This window comes from Spinacia oleracea, chromosome 6, assembly GCF_020520425.1.
Source record: "Spinacia oleracea cultivar Varoflay chromosome 6, BTI_SOV_V1, whole genome shotgun sequence".
Classification (NCBI taxonomy): Eukaryota; Viridiplantae; Streptophyta; class Magnoliopsida; order Caryophyllales; family Amaranthaceae; genus Spinacia; species Spinacia oleracea.
The window spans coordinates 97344117-97363424 of NC_079492.1; the positions used below are offsets into that span (position 1 = coordinate 97344117).

The window sequence follows — 19308 nt, forward strand, 5'->3', positions numbered from 1 at the left end:
TTCTAATTCCTATATTGTCAACCAAACAACTTAAAGAAATTCCCATAAATTTAACAAGGAAACTAATTTCCCTTGAATTATAATTTCCATGGAAATTAAATTGTCATGTCAACCAAACAAGCCCTTATTTTTTGTGGTTAAAAGACATGAAATTGGAGAAGGAAAAAACATAAAATTTTAAAAATGGAAAAATGCTTTCAAGGAGGGACGAGTGACACTCTACATTTGTTGCAAACTTGTCTGTTATTAAATATCATTGTAGATTAGTAATAATTACCCAAGTGTAGAGAAACTCCTCCGCTACAAGGCTACAACCCCTTAATAGTGAAAGAAATAAATGAAGATAGTGGAGTAATGAGTTGCAAGTCTAAGTTAACAATTAAATAGTTCATAGTTTAGTGAAAGAAATAAATGAAGATAGTTGAGTAATGAGTTGCAAGTTCTAATTTAACAATTAAATAGTCCATAGTTTAATAAATAAGACAAGTCACCACTCACAAGTGTGGTCTTGTATAATAAATCAGACAAATACAAGATCATACCTTCATACATGAACAACATAACATTAACTCTTTATGTTGTGTTTTAGGTAGAATATAAATATATGTACTGAAACACTTGACGACATGTGACACTTTGAAAAGATGTAGGGAAAGAACAAATACAGTGATATGATAGCGGCAATTAATCAAAGTCTATAAATCAAAATTAATGAGGTTTTCCTTAACTAAGCCTGTGAATTTTCCCATTTCCAACTGTAAAGTCGCCAAAAAGCTCTTTTTCTCAACTCAAGTTGATAACATGACAATCTGTTACTTAATTCACCCACCTAGGTTTTCCATGGTGGAATGATTGTTGAAGCAAGTCTTTCCAAATAACATATGTGAGTGTCCCACATTAATGAAAAATAAGAGAGTTAATCACTTAATAAAGCTAAAGAGTTACTCCCGAATTATAATATGGTTTTAAGGTGGAACCTCCTTTGGATTTGTTAAGTGGATTCCATATATTCTGTTCCAGGCCATTCGTTTCAGAAACGTCAATAACTGAATCTGAATGTTCCATCTTATAAACTGATATAATGTACATAAGCAGGCCAAGAATTCTCATCCCCTGTTTATATTTTTGTTGATGTAACAACCAAGCGCAAGCATAACCTGTGGACTGTGGAGTCAGGACCTGCTTTAAGTTTCATTCATTCTCTACACATATATCACTCTGGATAGGAAAGGATAAGATTCAATGTTGGAAATAATTCTATGACAGATACTAAAGTTCAGCTAAAAATATAATGCGATTCAGGTAACAACTTCTGCTATTCAATTCTATTTCTCGAGAGCAAATACTTACATTAAACGTACAGTTTCCATCTTAGCTGCCTAATTATCTATCTACAAAGCTATCTTAAAAGCACATCAATCCCATCTATACTTGTAAGATTGCCACAAACATGTGATGGACTTACCCACAGGTCTTCCCTGCATTCTGAGGTAACGTAACAAGATCAGCATAAACTGTGGCAGAAGCTCTTGAAAATTCTGCTAATGACCCAAAAACTGACGAAAAACCCATTCCAAGTCTATTCATTGTCAATCGTTTTGTCTCCTCCACGCTACTAGTGTATCTTTCTCTCTCCATTTCAATTTTTTGCCTACAAATTTCTAGCTGCTGCTCCTTCTCAACAAGAGAATCAGCTTGTTCCTCCACATTGCGGTGTGCTATATATTTAGCCACAAGTCTTTTGTCCTCAAAACTAAGAATCTTCCTATCCATTTCTTTATCAAGTCCCTCAACCTTCCGTTTCTGTTGCTGCTCCATGCCCTGTTGAACCCACAATGCCTGAATATCCTTTCCCAAGCTTTTCATGGCATATTTCACTGACTTGTCAGGCAACCTTTCCATACAAGTTGACCAGTGCTGACAAGTGACTATCAAAGTTGGCCTACTGAAACGAATCGGTGGGAATGAAAAGTTGCTGGTATAGTGATATTCAGCTTCTGCATCAATGAACTTTGATAGCCAACCATGAAGAGATTTTACGTATGCTTTTTGTGCACATATATAGTCTGAGAAGCAAGAGTGCCACTCCTGAATTACAGCTTCTAGCTCAAAAGTAGCTAGGCGGTGAGAGTTGGTGCAAAATTTCCCATAACTAAAATAGTTTATTTCCCTCATAATTTTTCTCTGAATTTCATGGGTTTCTGACATTGACTTCCAACTTCTCGCCAGACTGCACAAAATACAAGGCTCCCAATTAGAACAAGATTAGGCCGATATGCTTTTGAAATTCAGGAGTCCTTTGTTACTTACCCATGTAGAAGCTCAAAAAGTTGTGGTTGAAGCTCTTCATCTCTAAGCTTCTCGATTTGCTTAGAGATTGACTCAGCACGCTGCAGAGCAACCAACATCAGATGATAAAGATCAGTTACTTCAGATGAGGCTTTTGATGGGCACAAGTTATCTCCCTCAACATCTTTCTTCTGCAATCGTGAGCATTTAAGCTTATAATTCTTCTGACTTTGTTGTGCAGCCTGCCAGTCAGAAACAATACACACTTACCAAACATTAGACTATATAGTAGATTGCAAAGCATTAGACTATGAGCTGCTAGGAGGTTAGAAAAACTAAGGGAAGAATTTATAAGTTTACCTTGACTTCATGATAGAGCTTCTTTTCCCAAGCATACAACCTTCCTAGAGTAAAAGAGTGGCTACCAGATACCATTCCCCCGCGACCATCAAGAGGATCACTTCTATTTTCAGTCACAGTTGAAGAAGTATCAGAATGACATGATAGTAAACTTTTGCGATCACCTCCACTCTCTGCCCAAGTAGAAGAACTACTCCTCGAGCTTAAGGAAAGGAAACTCTTACAAGAGGAAGATCGAGATGAGATAGACCGTTTCCTACTAGCATTTTCTGCACCAAAATTGACATAGATTCGAAAGGGTGCGAATGTTAAAAAACAGTTTCAAAACTAAACATCAAAACCTAATACATTGACAGTTTCCCAAATGTATGAGGATCCTATCTCTGTTCAAATACTCCACTCTCATTGTTGGTAACAGTAACACCCAAGAGAAGAAGCTTATTAAAAAAAACTTAACTAGTTTTATGTATTACAACTTGGAAGGGACACAACCAGATGGTTTGGAACATTCCAACATCATCTTTTGAAATGACATACATAATCTTCCCTTATGTACACAGTTACACACTATTCATTAACACAAAGCTCGATTGCCATATACTACACAGCCTACCTTCTGATCAAAGGACTTGGAAGGAAAGAGACATGTAACAGTAACCACCCACCAACACAAACACTTATTCACAAGGCACAACACAAGAATCAAATCCAAACCTAATGAGAAAATTCAAACCGCGCATACAGGGTTATCATTCCTTACCATTACAACTAGCTGTCTAGCTCATTCTAAGAATATGCACACAAATTATGGAATTGTTAGTCATTGCATCCAAATTCCAAATCGACTAGTAATAGTACATTGTAACATATAATATGGAGTAAGAAAAAGTATGTGGAAAAACAAATAGAGTATATTCATTCAAAATCCAAAAGAGAAAGAGTAACCCAGAAATATAATGCAATCAATTACTCCGTAGTAACTACAACAGAAACATCATATAACCATCAATTAAATTTTAAAATCGATAACACCAACAGACGCTTGATTAAAATATGACATTATTATTCAAAAAGGGAATGAAAAAACAACCTTTAATATCCTGAACAGTAGGGTATGAAGGAACTTTATCAACTTCCAACATCTTTGAAACCTCAATGCCGGAATCATAAGCCCTTAGAAAATGGTCCTCCAAATCCTTCAATGCTTCCAACAATTCCCTTCCATTCCCCTTCCCATTCCCATGTTCTTCTTCTTTCCGAATAACTCTTTTCAATTCCCTCTCCTCCTTAACCTTCTTCTCATCCAACAAATTGAAGAAATCCCACTTACATTCCTCCTCGACATCATCATAAAAATGGTCACAAACCCCATTTTCTCTCTCCTCTTCCTCAACCTCAACCTCCTCCGAAGTTGCAGTAGAACCCTGAATTAGGGAATGAGATTGAGGAGTCGCAGTGGAATTAGAAGAATCAAAAGTAATGAAGTACTGCGAAGGAGGGGAAGAATATCGAGCAACGAAAACAGCAATGGCGGAAGCGACGGCGGAGAGAGAATGAATATACTTAAAATGCGCGTCGGCAAACGCTTGCCTCTGCTTCACCGCCTTCTTAACAAGGTGCTTCCTCTCTCTACACAATGAAACCGCGTCACCATCGTTTCTACCACCACTACCAACTGTTAAGTACCTCAATTTCTTCTTCGACAATGGCGACGAAAATGCACAACCCATTATTTAATATTTATCTCTCTTGGTGCAACAATGGCAGATGTGGGTGCTGAAATTGAGAGGTGGATTTTAGTAGTGACAGGAGAGAGAAAATGATAATCCTGACGAATTTGGAGTACCCAGAAAAAGTAGGGTGGGCTCTGATACTCTGATTTGATGTGAAAAAGTTTGGAATTTAGAAGAGAAAAAAAAAGGGGTAAAAACAGAATTATTAAATGTGGATTATTAGTGTAATAAATTATGGGTATTTTAGTAGAGAATGAACTTGCTGAATAGTTAGCCGCCTTTTTTTATAAGGTTTTGGCGCGGTGGAAGAAGAAAGGCGGTTATGAGTGTAGTAATGAATTATGACGCCTTATATGATGTCGTGGCTTCTTCGCACAATAATTACTATTCTTATATACACGTGATGTGTGTGAATATAAGAAATAGATTCGTGTTATTACATTTAAACCTGACATAACATGTAAAAATATACGGAGTAATATAAATGCAATGCATGTGAATATAAGACACATAATAAGTTAGATGGAGTCGAACGCATATAAACAGATTGATTAAAATGGTAAGAATTTATTTAAGGAGCTAGATTGATTAAAAAATTTATTTAGACTTTTCCTATTGGTTAGGTTGTCATTATATTCGCTACTTCATAAGTGTGGATGGTATTTTAGTAATCCAAGGGGACACCAAAAGTGAATTACTAAAATAACATCAACTCTTCACTTATATAACAGAGATGATGTGTTATTATAGACGGGGTAAAATATTTTATTTTGACCATTGTTTGATTATGATGTTATAAAATCATATATTTTGGGTTAGTTTTCTAATTTTTCGTCTTTTTTATTATCAATCAAAGGAAAAACAATAAAATCGAAGTTAAACTCTCAGTAGTAGTCCATTATTTTCCATGTTAATTACGGAGTAGCGAATATCCCATCGCATAATTGACATATCTAGGTAAAATGACTTCTTTTTAAAAAAAAAATTATGGGTGTGGGGTGGGCTGGGCTGGTATTCCTTTTTCACCACATTACATTGAAAGGGACACTGCAATTTGCATAACTCATCTCATCTTAGTGACTACTACATTTCATTATTGCTAAACTAGACTATCATCATCAATTATTGTAACTAATGAAATCTTAGCCTAATGGTTAAAACTGAGAGTAAGTATAAGTCTCGAGTTGAATCATCAATGTGGTATCGAAGGTTATTAAACTTCAAAGTAATCAAGAATGTTATGGAAACACCTAACAAGAGTTATACTTCCTCTTCAACAAGCCACAATAAAAACCTTTCCATCCCTCATACCAAACTATGATATACTAATCGCAACAATTGGATCACTAAGAGCAAGAATAAGGAGAGTCTCTTAGGCCTGTTTAGTTTACCTTGTTTTTTTTGATCTGATGATCTGATCTGTTCTGGTCTGATCTGAACTTATTTTTTCTGATCTGATTTGATCTGAACTTATTTTTTCTGATATGGTCTGATCTGATCTGATCCGATTCTTCAGAATTAAGTTTAAACAAAAATCTACATTTATTCATATTAAACGACTTACGTGTAAAATAAATATTACACAAATTTATAATATTGTTATTTTTTATTTGACTTTGCTCATGATTTAACTATTCCTTATATTAGATATACCTATAGATGATCTAGATAGATCGGTTATGATCTAGACATATAAGTTATGATCTGTATATGATCTGTACAGATCGGTTTTGATCTGGACATGATTAGTTCTGATCTGGACATGATCAGTTCTGATTTGGACATGATCCGTACAGTTCAGTTTTGATCTGGACTTGATCTATACAGTTCAGTTTTGATCTGGACTTGATCTATACAGTTCAGTTCTGATTTGGACATGATTTTTACAGATCAGTTCTGATCCGGACATAATCTGTATAGATTAGTTCTGATTTGGACATGATCTATGCAAATCAATTATGATCTAGTCTGATCTGTACATACCAGTTCTGGTCTGGTCATAATCTGTACAAATCAATTCTGATATGGACATGATCTTTGCAGGTCAATTCTGATCTGAACATAATCTGTACATAGTCGATATTTAGACCAGTTATAATTTGGACGTATCGATTCTGATCTGGACATGATATGTACAAATCGATTTTGATCTGAACATATTGGTTTTGTAAGGATCGGTTCTGATGTAGATAAGATCTTTGCAGATTTGAACATTATATGGATATGATCTGTACAGATCAGTTACGATCTGGATATTATCTAATCCTATTAGTTCTGGTCTGTATACATAATGGTTCTGATCTATAAAAATCAATTCTAATATGGACATGACCTGATCATATCGTTTCTGATCTGGACTTAATGGTTTTAATTTGGACATGATGAATTTAAATGTTTTATTAATGTTTTCTTATGCTTTAAATAATAGATTTTAATTGCACCAACGACAACATTATTTTTTATTAAAGCAATAATAGTAATAAAATATTAAATATAATAACAATGATATAAACATATACCAATAATAATAATAATAATAATAATAATAATAATAATAATAATAATAATAATAATAATAATAATAATAATAATAATCTGGTCTGATTGTATTTTTTCTGATCTGATCTAATCAGAACTTATTTTTATTTTTTCTAATCTGATCTGATCTGATCTGATTAAATCTGAAATAAGTAACAAAATCCTGAAATAAGGTGAACTAAACTGGGCCTGCCTTAAGGGGCACTTAATGAGAGAGAGAAAAAATAAGAGCTAGCTCTTAGGTGGGGAATGAAAGCCTGTTAATTAGAGTTTGTAAGATAAAATTATGAAATAAGAACTAGTGCCACAACATTTTTTTCGCATGAAAATAAAATAAAAAAATACTTCATCCGTCTTTTAATACTCGCAACGTTTGGACTTTTGACACTATTCATATAATCTACTTTGACTATTCGTAGTATTTTTTGTATAAGATAAAACATAGTTATGTGAAATCTTGTTAGATTCGCCTCAATGTGTATTTTCAAAATATCAACTTTTTATAATTTTTGCATAAAGAGAATTTAAGATATAAATGATCAAAGTTGTGCATTGGCATACGTGAAACTAACAAACGTTGCGAGTATTAAAGGACGGAGGAAGTATAAGATAAGAGAGAATAAGAGCTATCATTAAGAGTTAGTCTATTTTAGAAGAGACTCTTATTTTGAGTTGGTGCTAACAGCCCCCTAAACAAGATTCTTCTCGTATTGTTAAGGAACCACAACTACAACTTTGCAACAATTCCTCTTTGACAATCTCATTCATGAGAAATTCAGAATAAGCACCTTTGCCTGTAAATTCATCGTGCGTAATAATTAAGAGATATCTCGGTATGAGCTTGAGGAACTTAGGGCTTGCACATAATATAAATGGATCCATATTTCTATCCTCTAATTTGTTCAGATCAAAGAAAAAGAAAAATTAAAAAAAAAAATCAAAAAAAAAAAAAAGCAACTTAGCCCCAAAAGTTGCAAATTAAAGAGTCAACAATGGTCCCAAAAGTCAACCAAAGTCTATCCCCAACATAATCACCATATCCACAGAACTCTTTCAATATTCCTATAATTAGCATAACACTAATGTTCTACTGTACCTTTATTTATCCTAAAAAAGCAACTATTCGTTTTTCAAAGAAAAAGTAATCATCAAAGCTAAAGCTGCTCACTATTTTAGATTACTTCTCCCTACAAAAATGAGTATACCCAGCTTTGTGAGTACGAAACTGCAGAAATAATCACTAATTTCTGAACCTGCACATTTGCTTAAGTTAGGTAGATCCACCTACTAAATTCCAAGCGCATACTATTATTAACAACATTTGATGTCTCATCAAAATATAACAAAATACACATAACAATTTCTCCTCTACCATCGGTATCTCTCCTCTATACATACAATGGTGCATTAAAAATGATCTGCCATTCATGCACAACAACAAAGGTTAAGCTGCTTATACCCAGAAATACAAACAAACATTTACAGAGTTTCAAGACCACGGAATCAAGATTATTGTCGCAAAGAATGAATCTTACTTGTCACCTTTTCGAGCTGCCTTGCAGATTCTTTCTTTTTCATTCTGCTCACCAAATCATTTAACATGCTATTCCAAAGTTAAGTGTTACATTTTACATTAAAGAATTTTAAAATTTTAACTTAAAAAATAAAAATAAAAGATCAGAACCTTCCCTTTTATCTTTCTAAATACTGTATCACCTGAACAGAAGTCTGGAAAAAGGGTTTTGGGGGATTAGATACAACAGAGATGATAACGTGAGAGGAAAAAAAAAAGGGGGAGGGGGGGGGGGGGGGGGGGGGGGGGGGAGGAAACCTTTTATCAGCTGTTACCAACTTCCATGGGCGTGGCACAAGGAGCAAGAGTTTTTGCAGGCAGGGTGATACCGCCACCTCTCAGTGACAAAGTGGGACCCCTTACTGAGCTTGAGCTGGCTCTGGATATTAGATTAGAATCCAAGTATATAACAATCACAGTGATATCATCGTGGAAATGCCGGCGTACCCCACGTTCTATCTTTTTCAAATCAGAGTATCTCATCTCTCGTTTCTTAGCTGCTTCTTGCAACGCTGTTTTTACCAGTCTTTTAGCACTTCCCTACATTAATAGGATTGAAATGTCTTACATTTTCCCCCCTTTTTCAGAAATAGCTAATACTCCGTATGATGAACACCTAAATCATGATTGCTAGAAATGCTATAATACAAAAAGCTCTACTAACACAATCATAGAGCACACAAAAAAGCAATATTAAAACCTTTTGTGATTAAGAAGATCATAATATTAGCTTAGTTAACTTTGTGTTTCAAACCAAATCCTTAATAAACTCTTGTTCAGTAAATTTACAAACATCAAGTAACATGTCCACTAAATACCACTAAACTCAATACTTCATCATTCTTAAACATCAGTGCTGTTTGTTTTGCAGTGTCTGAGACTGAGACGAAACTTTGGCACAATTTTTACTAATTGTATTAGTAAAGTCATAAAAGTACTTGATGAATCCAAAAAGATATTTTCATTCCATCAAATATTTCACACTACTACTATGTTACGGAGTACTTCGCAGTATATTAAAAGCATCATCTTCGTTTTCAAGGAATAAAGTCGCATGCATTCTCATACATATCCCTTTGATTAAATGAGTTAACTAAAGAAACTCTTCAAATTGCGTGAATAAACCATAATATCCATTTTAAAGTAACGTATAGCTTTGAGAAAAATGCAATATACTTCCCTCCGTTTTTTTTACTTGCACCATTTGGGTTGGCCACAAAGATTAAGAAAAATTGTAAATATCAAAATTGCCCATATGATAACAAACAAAAGAGAGAGAAAGGGTTAGTTAACAATGGTACATGTGAAAGGTGAGTAAGGGTAAAGTGGGTATTTAGTGTGCGAACACACCAAAAAGCATGTGAAAACATGCCATAAACCAATATGCAACTTCCATAAAAGGAAAATGGTGCAAGTAAAAAAAACGGAGGAAGTACAATTTCATCCTTAATCATCTAAAAAGGCAAGGGAAGAAAGTGAGTTAGGCAAAAATCAAATGCATTGGCACTTCCCCAAAACCAAGCACAGCAAAATCCACACCAGGCACGAGATTGGTAATGTAAAGGCTTCCATGCAAACCACGAGCATTAAACAATGAAACACATGAGAAAGTAAAGCAACCAAAAAATGTCCCTCTTACATTGTGTGGATTCTTCTGGACAATATCAACTGCTTCTTGATTGGTAAGGTGCTCCCAGAGACCATCAGAGGCAAATATAACAAACTGGTCATGTGGCTGAAGCTCATGCACAGAAATCGTTGGATCAGAACTCAGAATTGGCTTCTTGAAAGGTTCACGGAGGCGAAATTTAGAATATAAAGGCTCCCTGTTGTACTCTGTTTTTTTAAGATATACATCACCAATAGATCTAGAAACCTGCAGGAAAAGATCGTCTTGAGATTTTTGAAACATGGCACATGAGTGAGAAAATGAAAAGAATAATAACCCAGATTGATTAATAAATAACTCAAACGTAGAATCTCAGAGGATGGATTTTGGGGGGACGCAAAAGTGGAATAGAACCTTAATGTAAATTTGAAGTTGGTACAAAACATGTTTACTTTATCAGAAAAGATAAATGTTTTCTAAGAGGACATTGAAGTCTTCAACTCTTCATTCAAGAGGCATTAATGCTAAAAATTGAATGACATTCATCACATTCACAACAGTGACATTGCATGTTTCTTTCTACAAAACTACAGCAAAGGAAACAAATGCAGTTGTTTCCTCCTAAGCAGATTCTCCATATTTGTCTGTAGGTAAAAGTTATTTACGAACACTACAGAGTACTATATAACTGACCAAATAACTTAAGAAATTACTGCATTGCTAATTACAATGTAGTCCATTAATGCCAACTTTTTATTAATCTTTTCAACTACAAAAACTGATTGAACAATCTAGTAACTATATTGTCTATAATGACGGCTCAGACTTTACAGTAACAGCATTCAGCTAGCTTTAAAATTCATATAAATGAGATCTTCAATCTGAGATATTGATTAATTGAATAAAAGAAGATTAGCATGCGGTGGGATGGAAACTGGTGATAAAGGTACTTATAGTCTCTCCTATGGATAAACAACAAGAATGGGCCAAAGGAAAAATTGAAGCCAAATCACAGAGCCACCTATCATAGAAGAGATCAAAAAGGTAACGTGTCAGAATTCAACCTTCCTTTACTTGTATGTTGCTTATCTATTGCTTTCTAGGACCTTTCTAAGAGTTTTCTAAGCTTTAGATAGAATTATTATGTTTCTGTCAATCCAACGTTCACGGGAAGTTTAAAGCTAATTCACAATACACCTTTAATGTGGGGTATGGACCAATACCTCTTATCAGAAGTTGTCTTTGCTTAATTACTTGGGTTGTTGTTAGCCTTCATAGATAATGTGTTGTCGCATGTTTTTAAGCTTTTCAAGACTCAACAAAGTCTCCACAAAACAAATACATTATCGTCGTCAGTCCAGCTTGTGCCTCCGCGATCCGCGATCAACCCTCTACCCTTGCTCTTGTCGCCAATAGGCAAGAGTGTCTATTCTAAATCAAGCACCCGCTCATGCCCCAAGCCTTGATATTCACTTTCCGCACAAGGCTTGCGCCTTTGCTACCCCATTGGCAAGAATACATCGCACGATCCGGTGTCAAAACACTCGGACCGTGACACAACAATAGGAAAATAATGGAAAATCAAAGCATAGGCAACCAAGGGGATGAAGGGCAGGAAGGTGGGGGTGGCGACTAGGGGAAAAAAAAAAGGTATTACATTACCAGTCACTTTCGGGATCATTTTGGGAAGACACCCCAAAGTCCCAAACAGTTTGGACTATTTTGGAACAACTAGTAAATGATTATGAGTTAAGACCTCGATATATGCAACCAATAAACTCCAAGGGAGTTGAGCCATACCAAGAAAATTCAATAGATATGAATAATTAATTTTTGGGTTTTGCAAGTTTGAAGCTTACATTTTGAAACATACAGAACTTAAGGGTATGTTTTGATATGTTGTGAAAAGAGTTAAAATAAATAAGATATGAAATAAGAAGATTGAAGAAAAACCAAAGACGGCTGAGGAAATGGAATCAAGTAGGTAAGGATTTATCTCACTGAAGTAAACATATGAAAATTAATTTGGTCACAAAGACTAGCCCCTTCACCAAAATTCACTGAAATTGATCTGCTCTCAAGATATGCATAATGCATCCATGCGAGCTCTTAAGCTCCAAATTTCATGAAGATACTTACAGTCAGTGGACCCCTGATAGCAATGTAAAGACTACATTATGGCACCTGATACAGCCTACGGATATGACTCTAATACTTTCTGTCAGTAGTGGAGCATGAAGAGATGATATACAAACTCAAAAGAAGTCACAAGGGATCTAGAGTTTAAGTTTTTGCCTAATCTTAAATTAGTGTTCCCATTCACCAAAATAAATTTGAGTTCCCTGCACAACAAATCTGAACACGTTAGTATCGGATCTGCCAATGGCTGTTATGTGTTTGCTACTATTATTTTGTTCCTTCGCCTTGTCCCCCTTTCTACTCTCTATGACTCTCATTTTGAACTTTAAAAAATTCACTTTTGTTTTTTAACACCTTAGTTAAATTTTATTTTATTTTACCATCTTAATTTTTTTTTTTTTAAATGGCTTTTAAGAATCCGTTAGTTGGGCCAACCTATTCTTTTACTCTCCTTTTTTCCACGATTTTCCTTCTTCTTTTACCTCCACTAATTCATAAAAGCTTATTCTTTTCCTTCTACCTCCATTCTTCATCTTCTTCTACCTCCATTAATTCATAAAAGCTTATTATTTTTTTCATATTCTCTACCCCCATTAATCTCAACCAATCATCGCTAATCTCAACCAATCATCGCTAATCTCAACCAATCATCGCTAATCTCAATACTCCACTCACAAACAATTCCACGCTATGAATAATTTGGATTCTAACAGCACAAATGAACAGATGGATACTCAAATTAGTGTTCTCCACTTCTCCTTAACAAGTATTGTACAATGTAATCTGTATTTAAAAGATAAAGGAGCCAAGTCCATATGCCCAGGAAAGTGTTGATGTCTTCGCACACTTTCTTCATTCCGCCTCCCTTTCGTACATCTTTTAGAGACTCTGATACTACTCTTCTCTTTCCTCAAATAACACCCCACTTTTCCAAGAAGAACATAATACGATTGCCCCCAATTTGAATTACTGAAAAATTACTAAATTAGGGCTCTTGTAAATATTGAATTGCGAATTTTATGATTGTTAGTTGGTTTGACAAAATTAAGCTTATATAGTGGTAATTAAATTGATTATTAACTAATACATATATCATTTTATTTGTCAGTTGTATGGAATATGTCATCTTGACTTGGTTTATTTTTGGCCAAACTGTTGTTGATATTGTTGTTGTTGCTGCTGAATTGTTGACGCAGATGGGATAGTTGCTGATTAATAGAGGTGGAAGAAAATGAAGAATGGAGATCAAATAAGGAGAAGAATGGAAGTAGAAGAAAGAGAGGAATGGAGGAGGGAGAAGGAAAGAAGGGTAAAATAATATGGGTAACAGATTCTTGGACGAAATCCGTTAACCGGTGACAAAGATAAATTCTTATAATTTTTAAGGTGGTAAATTAAAATAAAATTTAACGAAGGTGTTAAAAAACAAAGTGGGCTTTTTTAAGGTGTTAAAAGTCAAAATTTCCTAATATGCAGTAACATTTTAATTAAGAACCTTACCCAACCAAACAAAACTACACCTACCTTTAAGACACTAACGATAGGCTTATGCTTATGCTTATGCTTATGCTTATGCTTATGCTAATGCGCTAAAGGCTAATCACAAAGCATTATACGGGAATGATAAATGACGATATTGAAAATCTTTTGTAAAAGAGGAAGTTAAAATGAGTTCTTTCAAACCCACAGCAAAAACACATCCTCCTTCCACCCAAACCCCATCCACGCTAAGATCAATTCCTTTAGTCTCTTTTTAAATTTTATTTTCTATTTTAGCATTTAGGTTAGGAGGAATTGTGGGTAACTACCTTAAATCTCACTTTTTACAAACAATTGTTCCCTCAGTTCCACTAGATGTACTCACTTTCCATTTTCATCGGTTACATCAAGTTCTAGCCACTTTTTCTTAACCCTCCTCAACCCACCATGTTGATCCACTTAACTGATTCATGGCACTCATTCTTTCTATCTCTCGTGCCCTTAAAGTAGTCCTAAACACTAGTAAAGTGAGGCACAAGGTCACTTTTACACTTTCCTCATTGGTATGTGCATCAATGATAACTGGGTCAATCATAGTGGAATGGAAGAAGTACCTTGTTTACCTTCTTAATACCTCTTAATACTAATTAATACCTCTTCGCTTCCTTTCCATGAAGTAGAAGATGGTCGTCCCATTGTCGACCCGTTATCGCTTTTGGGTCAATTGGAAACAACCTCTCTACAAGCAATTGCAGGGGTAAGGTTGCGTACGTCTGACCCCCCTTACCCCGCTTCTTGCGGGAGCCTCTTTGAGGCAATGGGGTAATGGCAATGATGAAGCAACTACATTTTAAGAAAATATGTTCATCCTATCATACCATATATCACTTCTCATGAGCTTCAAACATTATTAAATTATCCACAAACTATACCCATTGGCATGGAAGAAAGTGGAGGAAAGAACTAGTATTGTTGGTTATACTAGCTGTTTGAAGCTCATGAAAACTATAAAAAGTAAGTTTTAATTTTATATGTTGTCTTATCGAGTACTTCTTTTGTTCCTAAATAGTTGCACACTATTATTTTTTTGGAAAGTTCACAATGGTTGCAACATTTCCTTCTTGAGTAAGTTTTTATGGTACAATTAATATTATACTCCCAAACCTTTCATTTCCTCCGCCATCTAACAACATAGAATACCTTCACAAGAATCCCCCACCAGCTTCATCAAGTGGGCAACCTCTATATTGAATTCGCAAAAGTAATTGGAGCTTCTTCATTTTTGTCTTATGTGTTTATAAATTGGCTTAATACCCTTGGTGGTTAAAGTTGGCTAGAGATTACAGACCTGAAATCTCAAGGCCAAAACCAACCACCAAGTGCTTGGATTTGGCTAGTGATAAGGGTTGAAAGAGGAATGGTGAATAAAAACGAAGATGGAGGTTTTCTTTATTCAGCTCATGCATTTTTTTTTGACATATCCATCCACTTGATGAGCACGCTAAACCACCATCGTCAATCTCCATAATCGGTTAATTGGCTATGAGATCTAGAAATTGGCGACTTTTTCTAATACCTTGAATTTATCATAGTGTACAATTAGAAGACAGGTTAGGAGAGAGAAAGATGGTTGGGCTTGGAATTTGAGGAATGGAGAAATATGCGGACGAATGGTGCTAGAGAATCGTCAAAAAGCAGGTACTTTTCTTTAGGTCTCAAGCTAAGCTTTTGGGGCGAAGTTGCGCTCACGGGTTATAGTTTTCTTGGTTGGTGTGCATTGAGAATCCTATCTTGCTTGACTGAACAAGGGAGTTGGTGGGGAATGATGTGTAACAATAGTGTATTAGCTGGAAAGCTATACCTCTCCCACACCTGCTCCTAAACAAATGTGTCATTTGGTGAACTATTTAAGATTAGAGTAAGTTGTTTATTATTAAAATATAGGTCTTCCTATTACAAAAAAAAATACATAAAGAGGTAGATCCACAAAATTTTCCCTTTATTTTTGTGTGTAACCAATCAATGTCAATTCTCCTTCGCCAAACAGAAAACAAAAGGTTTTTATGGGTCATACTTGTCGTTGAGAGATCATGGAACCATCACTTAGTAATTTAATATAGTGTCTCACAAAAGGAACGTAGATATATATAAAATTCGGTATGTAAAAGGTACATCCCCGACAATGATTCCTTTAACTATTTTGAAGCAATCAAACTATGTCATTTCTCCTTCATCAAACAAAATATAAAAAAGGTTGACACTATTGCAAGACGCACGAGAGATATGGTTAGAAAAATAGCAACTAGATTAAACTTTGATCTAAACTTTGATCTTTATGCGTGTCGAGCACTCTTAATTACACTCTATTAGTTATTGTCTACATAAGTTGAGTCAAATAAAAAGTTTCTTTCTTAGTTGCTATGAGAATATGAGAAGTAACCACATCCGTTCTAATTAATTCAAAAGCTTACATATGAGAATTAACCCCATCTGTTCTAATTAGTTCTAAAGCTTAAATCGCGAGAGGATATGAAATATGGAGCCCACCACAGGGATTGACTCAGCCTATTCATGAAGGGCATGAAAGGCAACCAGATATGTGAACTTCAAACATGCAAAACTCACTTCATAGTCAATGAAATAAATCACATGACCATTCGACCTCGAGCTTACATTATAGACATAAAATTCCCTTGAAGGGATAAGTATGTTTCAAGATATAGTTCTTCAACCCACATTTTTGAAACTTGAAAGCTAACCCATAATTTTGGCCAAAATACAAGCAAAATGAATATTGAACTCTTCATACCGCCCTCTTATTTCATCCTAAGTTCCCTTCTTCATCCATATAAATCATTAATATTTTATACAGCTCGACATATTAACAAAAAAAATTCACCAATTGTAATCTAACAATGGAAAGGGACTTGTGATCAAAATCATGATTGTGCCACTAATTTCCCTCCCATGCAATCCCAAAGAGGCCCTCTTTACAATCGAAAGCAATGAATAGAAATTCTAGTTACATGTCTCCATCATCACCATTGACCATTTCAAGCTCTTATGTCTCATTTTATACAAATAACATCCGTACTAGAATGAGGAAAACCCAAAGCACCATTTTCCCCTCTCTAAATAAAATGGGCAGATGCACTCTTGCCTACTTCTGTGATTTACTTCAAGGTATAGGCCGTACATATCCAGAAAACAGGAACCAAGGGGTAATATTATCTATGCAAAACAAGTACAGAACAGACAAATGATGAGTAAGATCATACCAAAGCCGCATAACACAGCTTTAGATCTCCTAGGGCTTCTACTTCTATATCCTTCACAAGCCATAAAACACAGATTTAGACCTCATTGGGTCTCTGCTTCTACATACTACCCTTAGTCCAGAAACAAGCAGCAGCACTTTTTTCCTTTTCTTTTACAAACTAATTAAACAGATGGCTACCAAATAAAATGAGGAATACATGGAAGTGACAGAAATCAATATGCGTTCACCTAAGGATGGTGAATAATGGGCAATAACTTACTTGTATCAAGCCTTTTACTCGCCATACATTATGCTTCAGCACTACGATATTTGAGTCTTCTGGATGCATGGAATGCATCTCTTGTCTCACAGATTCAATACTAACATTGTGTTCTGCAGACAACTGGATTGCAAGAACCTCACCGGTTGCCTGGACAGCCCTTCCAAGCACAGCGCGAGAATCCCCACAGTTAGCAATATAAAGGATGCCATTACAAACCACACCAACCAGACAGCAAGACCCAACAGCTGCAATCTGGGGCTTCATGGGCCATTGTTTGGCAACAATGGAGAAGAATCCATCCTCAGTTGCTTGGAATGCTTTCTTTATCACATCAACTGACATTGACTGTTGCTCAGCAGAAAATCCTGCAGAAAGATTACAGCTATATCATTAAAAGAAAACATGTAATTCACTAACTTGATTTTGTGTGAACTATAAAGCAAAGCTAACATCTGAAATGTAAAATAATTTTCTAAGACCCAGCCTCTTATCCCTATAACCCTATACTACGAGTCTATGACTCAGCCTTCGTTCAAATTACACTTCCATATAAACCTGATACAGTCACCTATTTCCACAAAAATAAAATCATATCCACAACAATAAAGTCATTTTTAAAATGGATCCCTTCACTTACTTTTAAGGTGGTAAAAGAGATGGTCGTTAATATAACGTGATGTCTCAGGTCCGCCATGGCCATCATAGATCCCAAGGAATGTTCCATAAGGGCCAGAATCAAGCAAACTCAAACAACCTGACTCTATCTGACTTTGATCCTCGAGCAAATTATTCGCCTGAACAACAGCCATGGAGAAATCACCATTTATATGCTTCCCAGTATCCTTATACCAAAGAAGCCCCTCTTGCCGTCCTGCTGTATCAGAACCTGAGTGAGAATAACGGTCTGAAGACGGCCGCCAACAGGCCTTCAGGAATGATATCAACCTCGATAACATCCCTCATTTCACCTAGGTCAACCTTCAATTCTGCCACATCCGAAATGGATGCAAGTCACCAGTTTAATTCACTGTATACAAAGTAGTCATAATCAACAAAATATCAACCCCCAAAAAAGAGTCTACAATTCGACAAGGTATTCAGTATACACATACAAGTAAACCCTCTCTCCACCTCCACCCAAATACTAATACCAAACATTAATAATCACAACCATCACAGAAGGTTATAAACAATTAATTATACCATAAAATATCACACCCAGCATCAAAATTGAAGCTATAGTCAACCAAATATCGACCCACGAAGCACCCAAATGCCCTATTAATGAAAACAAATCAAAACTTTAAAGTAGCTTATGATTAATTATTAAGGAAAAAAACAACCCACCATTTTAATTAATCTTGCAAACAAGTAAAATTAAAAGAAAAGAAAATGAAAAAAGGGCAATTGACTTACAGTTTGACTAGGCAGAAAGTTGAGATTCTGATCAACTGGGAAAAGTAAACTGCAAAGATCTAAAACAAAGCAAAGTTGAACAATACTAGTATGAATTAAATTAGATCTGCAGATCCATAAAAAATGAATCAAACTTGCATAGCAACTGGGACTTTGGGTAAGACTTTGATTTCTCTGTTGTTCAAGTTGATGAAGGAGGGGATGAAGATAAATTGGGAACAGAAGAAAGGGTAAAAGAAAAGGGGCAGTTTTTTTTCTTGTAATCTTGTTTCTCAACCAGTGTGTGACCAAACCAAACTGAGAGGCTCTCTCTCTCTTTCTCTCTCCTCCAAAGCAGACAAACCCTATAAAGAAAACACCAACAAATCGATGGCTGAAAGCCAGCAATGCAATATGGACGACTTTGGGCTCCACATAAGCTTCTTACGTATAATCGGGTCTCTGGAGGTTGTGCACCGCACCACCGGTACAAAATCGGATGGAAACATACTTAGGCCCTTTTTAGTTCACTTGATCTGATCTGATCTGATCTGATCTTTGGTCTAATCTGATCTGAATTTATTTTTTCTGTTCTGATTTGATCTGATTTGAACTTATTTTTTCTGATCTGATCTGGTCTCATCTGATCTG

The 19308-nt window shown here is 35.4% G+C and overlaps 2 protein-coding genes across 2 annotated transcripts; both read right to left on the reverse strand.

The window, feature by feature from the left end:
• Window positions 1-1223: 1223 nt before the first annotated feature.
• On the reverse strand, window positions 1224-4592 carry LOC110794164 (protein ALTERED PHOSPHATE STARVATION RESPONSE 1-like). The gene is made up of 4 exons (XM_021999108.2): window positions 3740-4592; window positions 2650-2918; window positions 2311-2531; window positions 1224-2230 (listed from the first exon to the last, which is right to left on the reverse strand). Exons 1-4 carry the CDS (start codon window positions 4377-4379, stop codon window positions 1462-1464), a joined length of 1899 nt encoding a protein of 632 aa, XP_021854800.2. The 5' UTR covers window positions 4380-4592; the 3' UTR covers window positions 1224-1461.
• Window positions 4593-8445: 3853 nt separating this feature from the next.
• On the reverse strand, window positions 8446-19036 carry LOC110794165 (probable protein phosphatase 2C 60). The gene is made up of 5 exons (XM_021999109.2): window positions 18679-19036; window positions 17900-18289; window positions 17260-17627; window positions 10133-10369; window positions 8446-9033 (listed from the first exon to the last, which is right to left on the reverse strand). The coding sequence occupies exons 2-5, from the start codon at window positions 18216-18218 to the stop codon at window positions 8758-8760; spliced, it is 1200 nt and encodes a 399-aa protein (XP_021854801.1). The 5' UTR covers window positions 18219-18289; window positions 18679-19036; the 3' UTR covers window positions 8446-8757.
• Window positions 19037-19308: the final 272 nt, after the last annotated feature.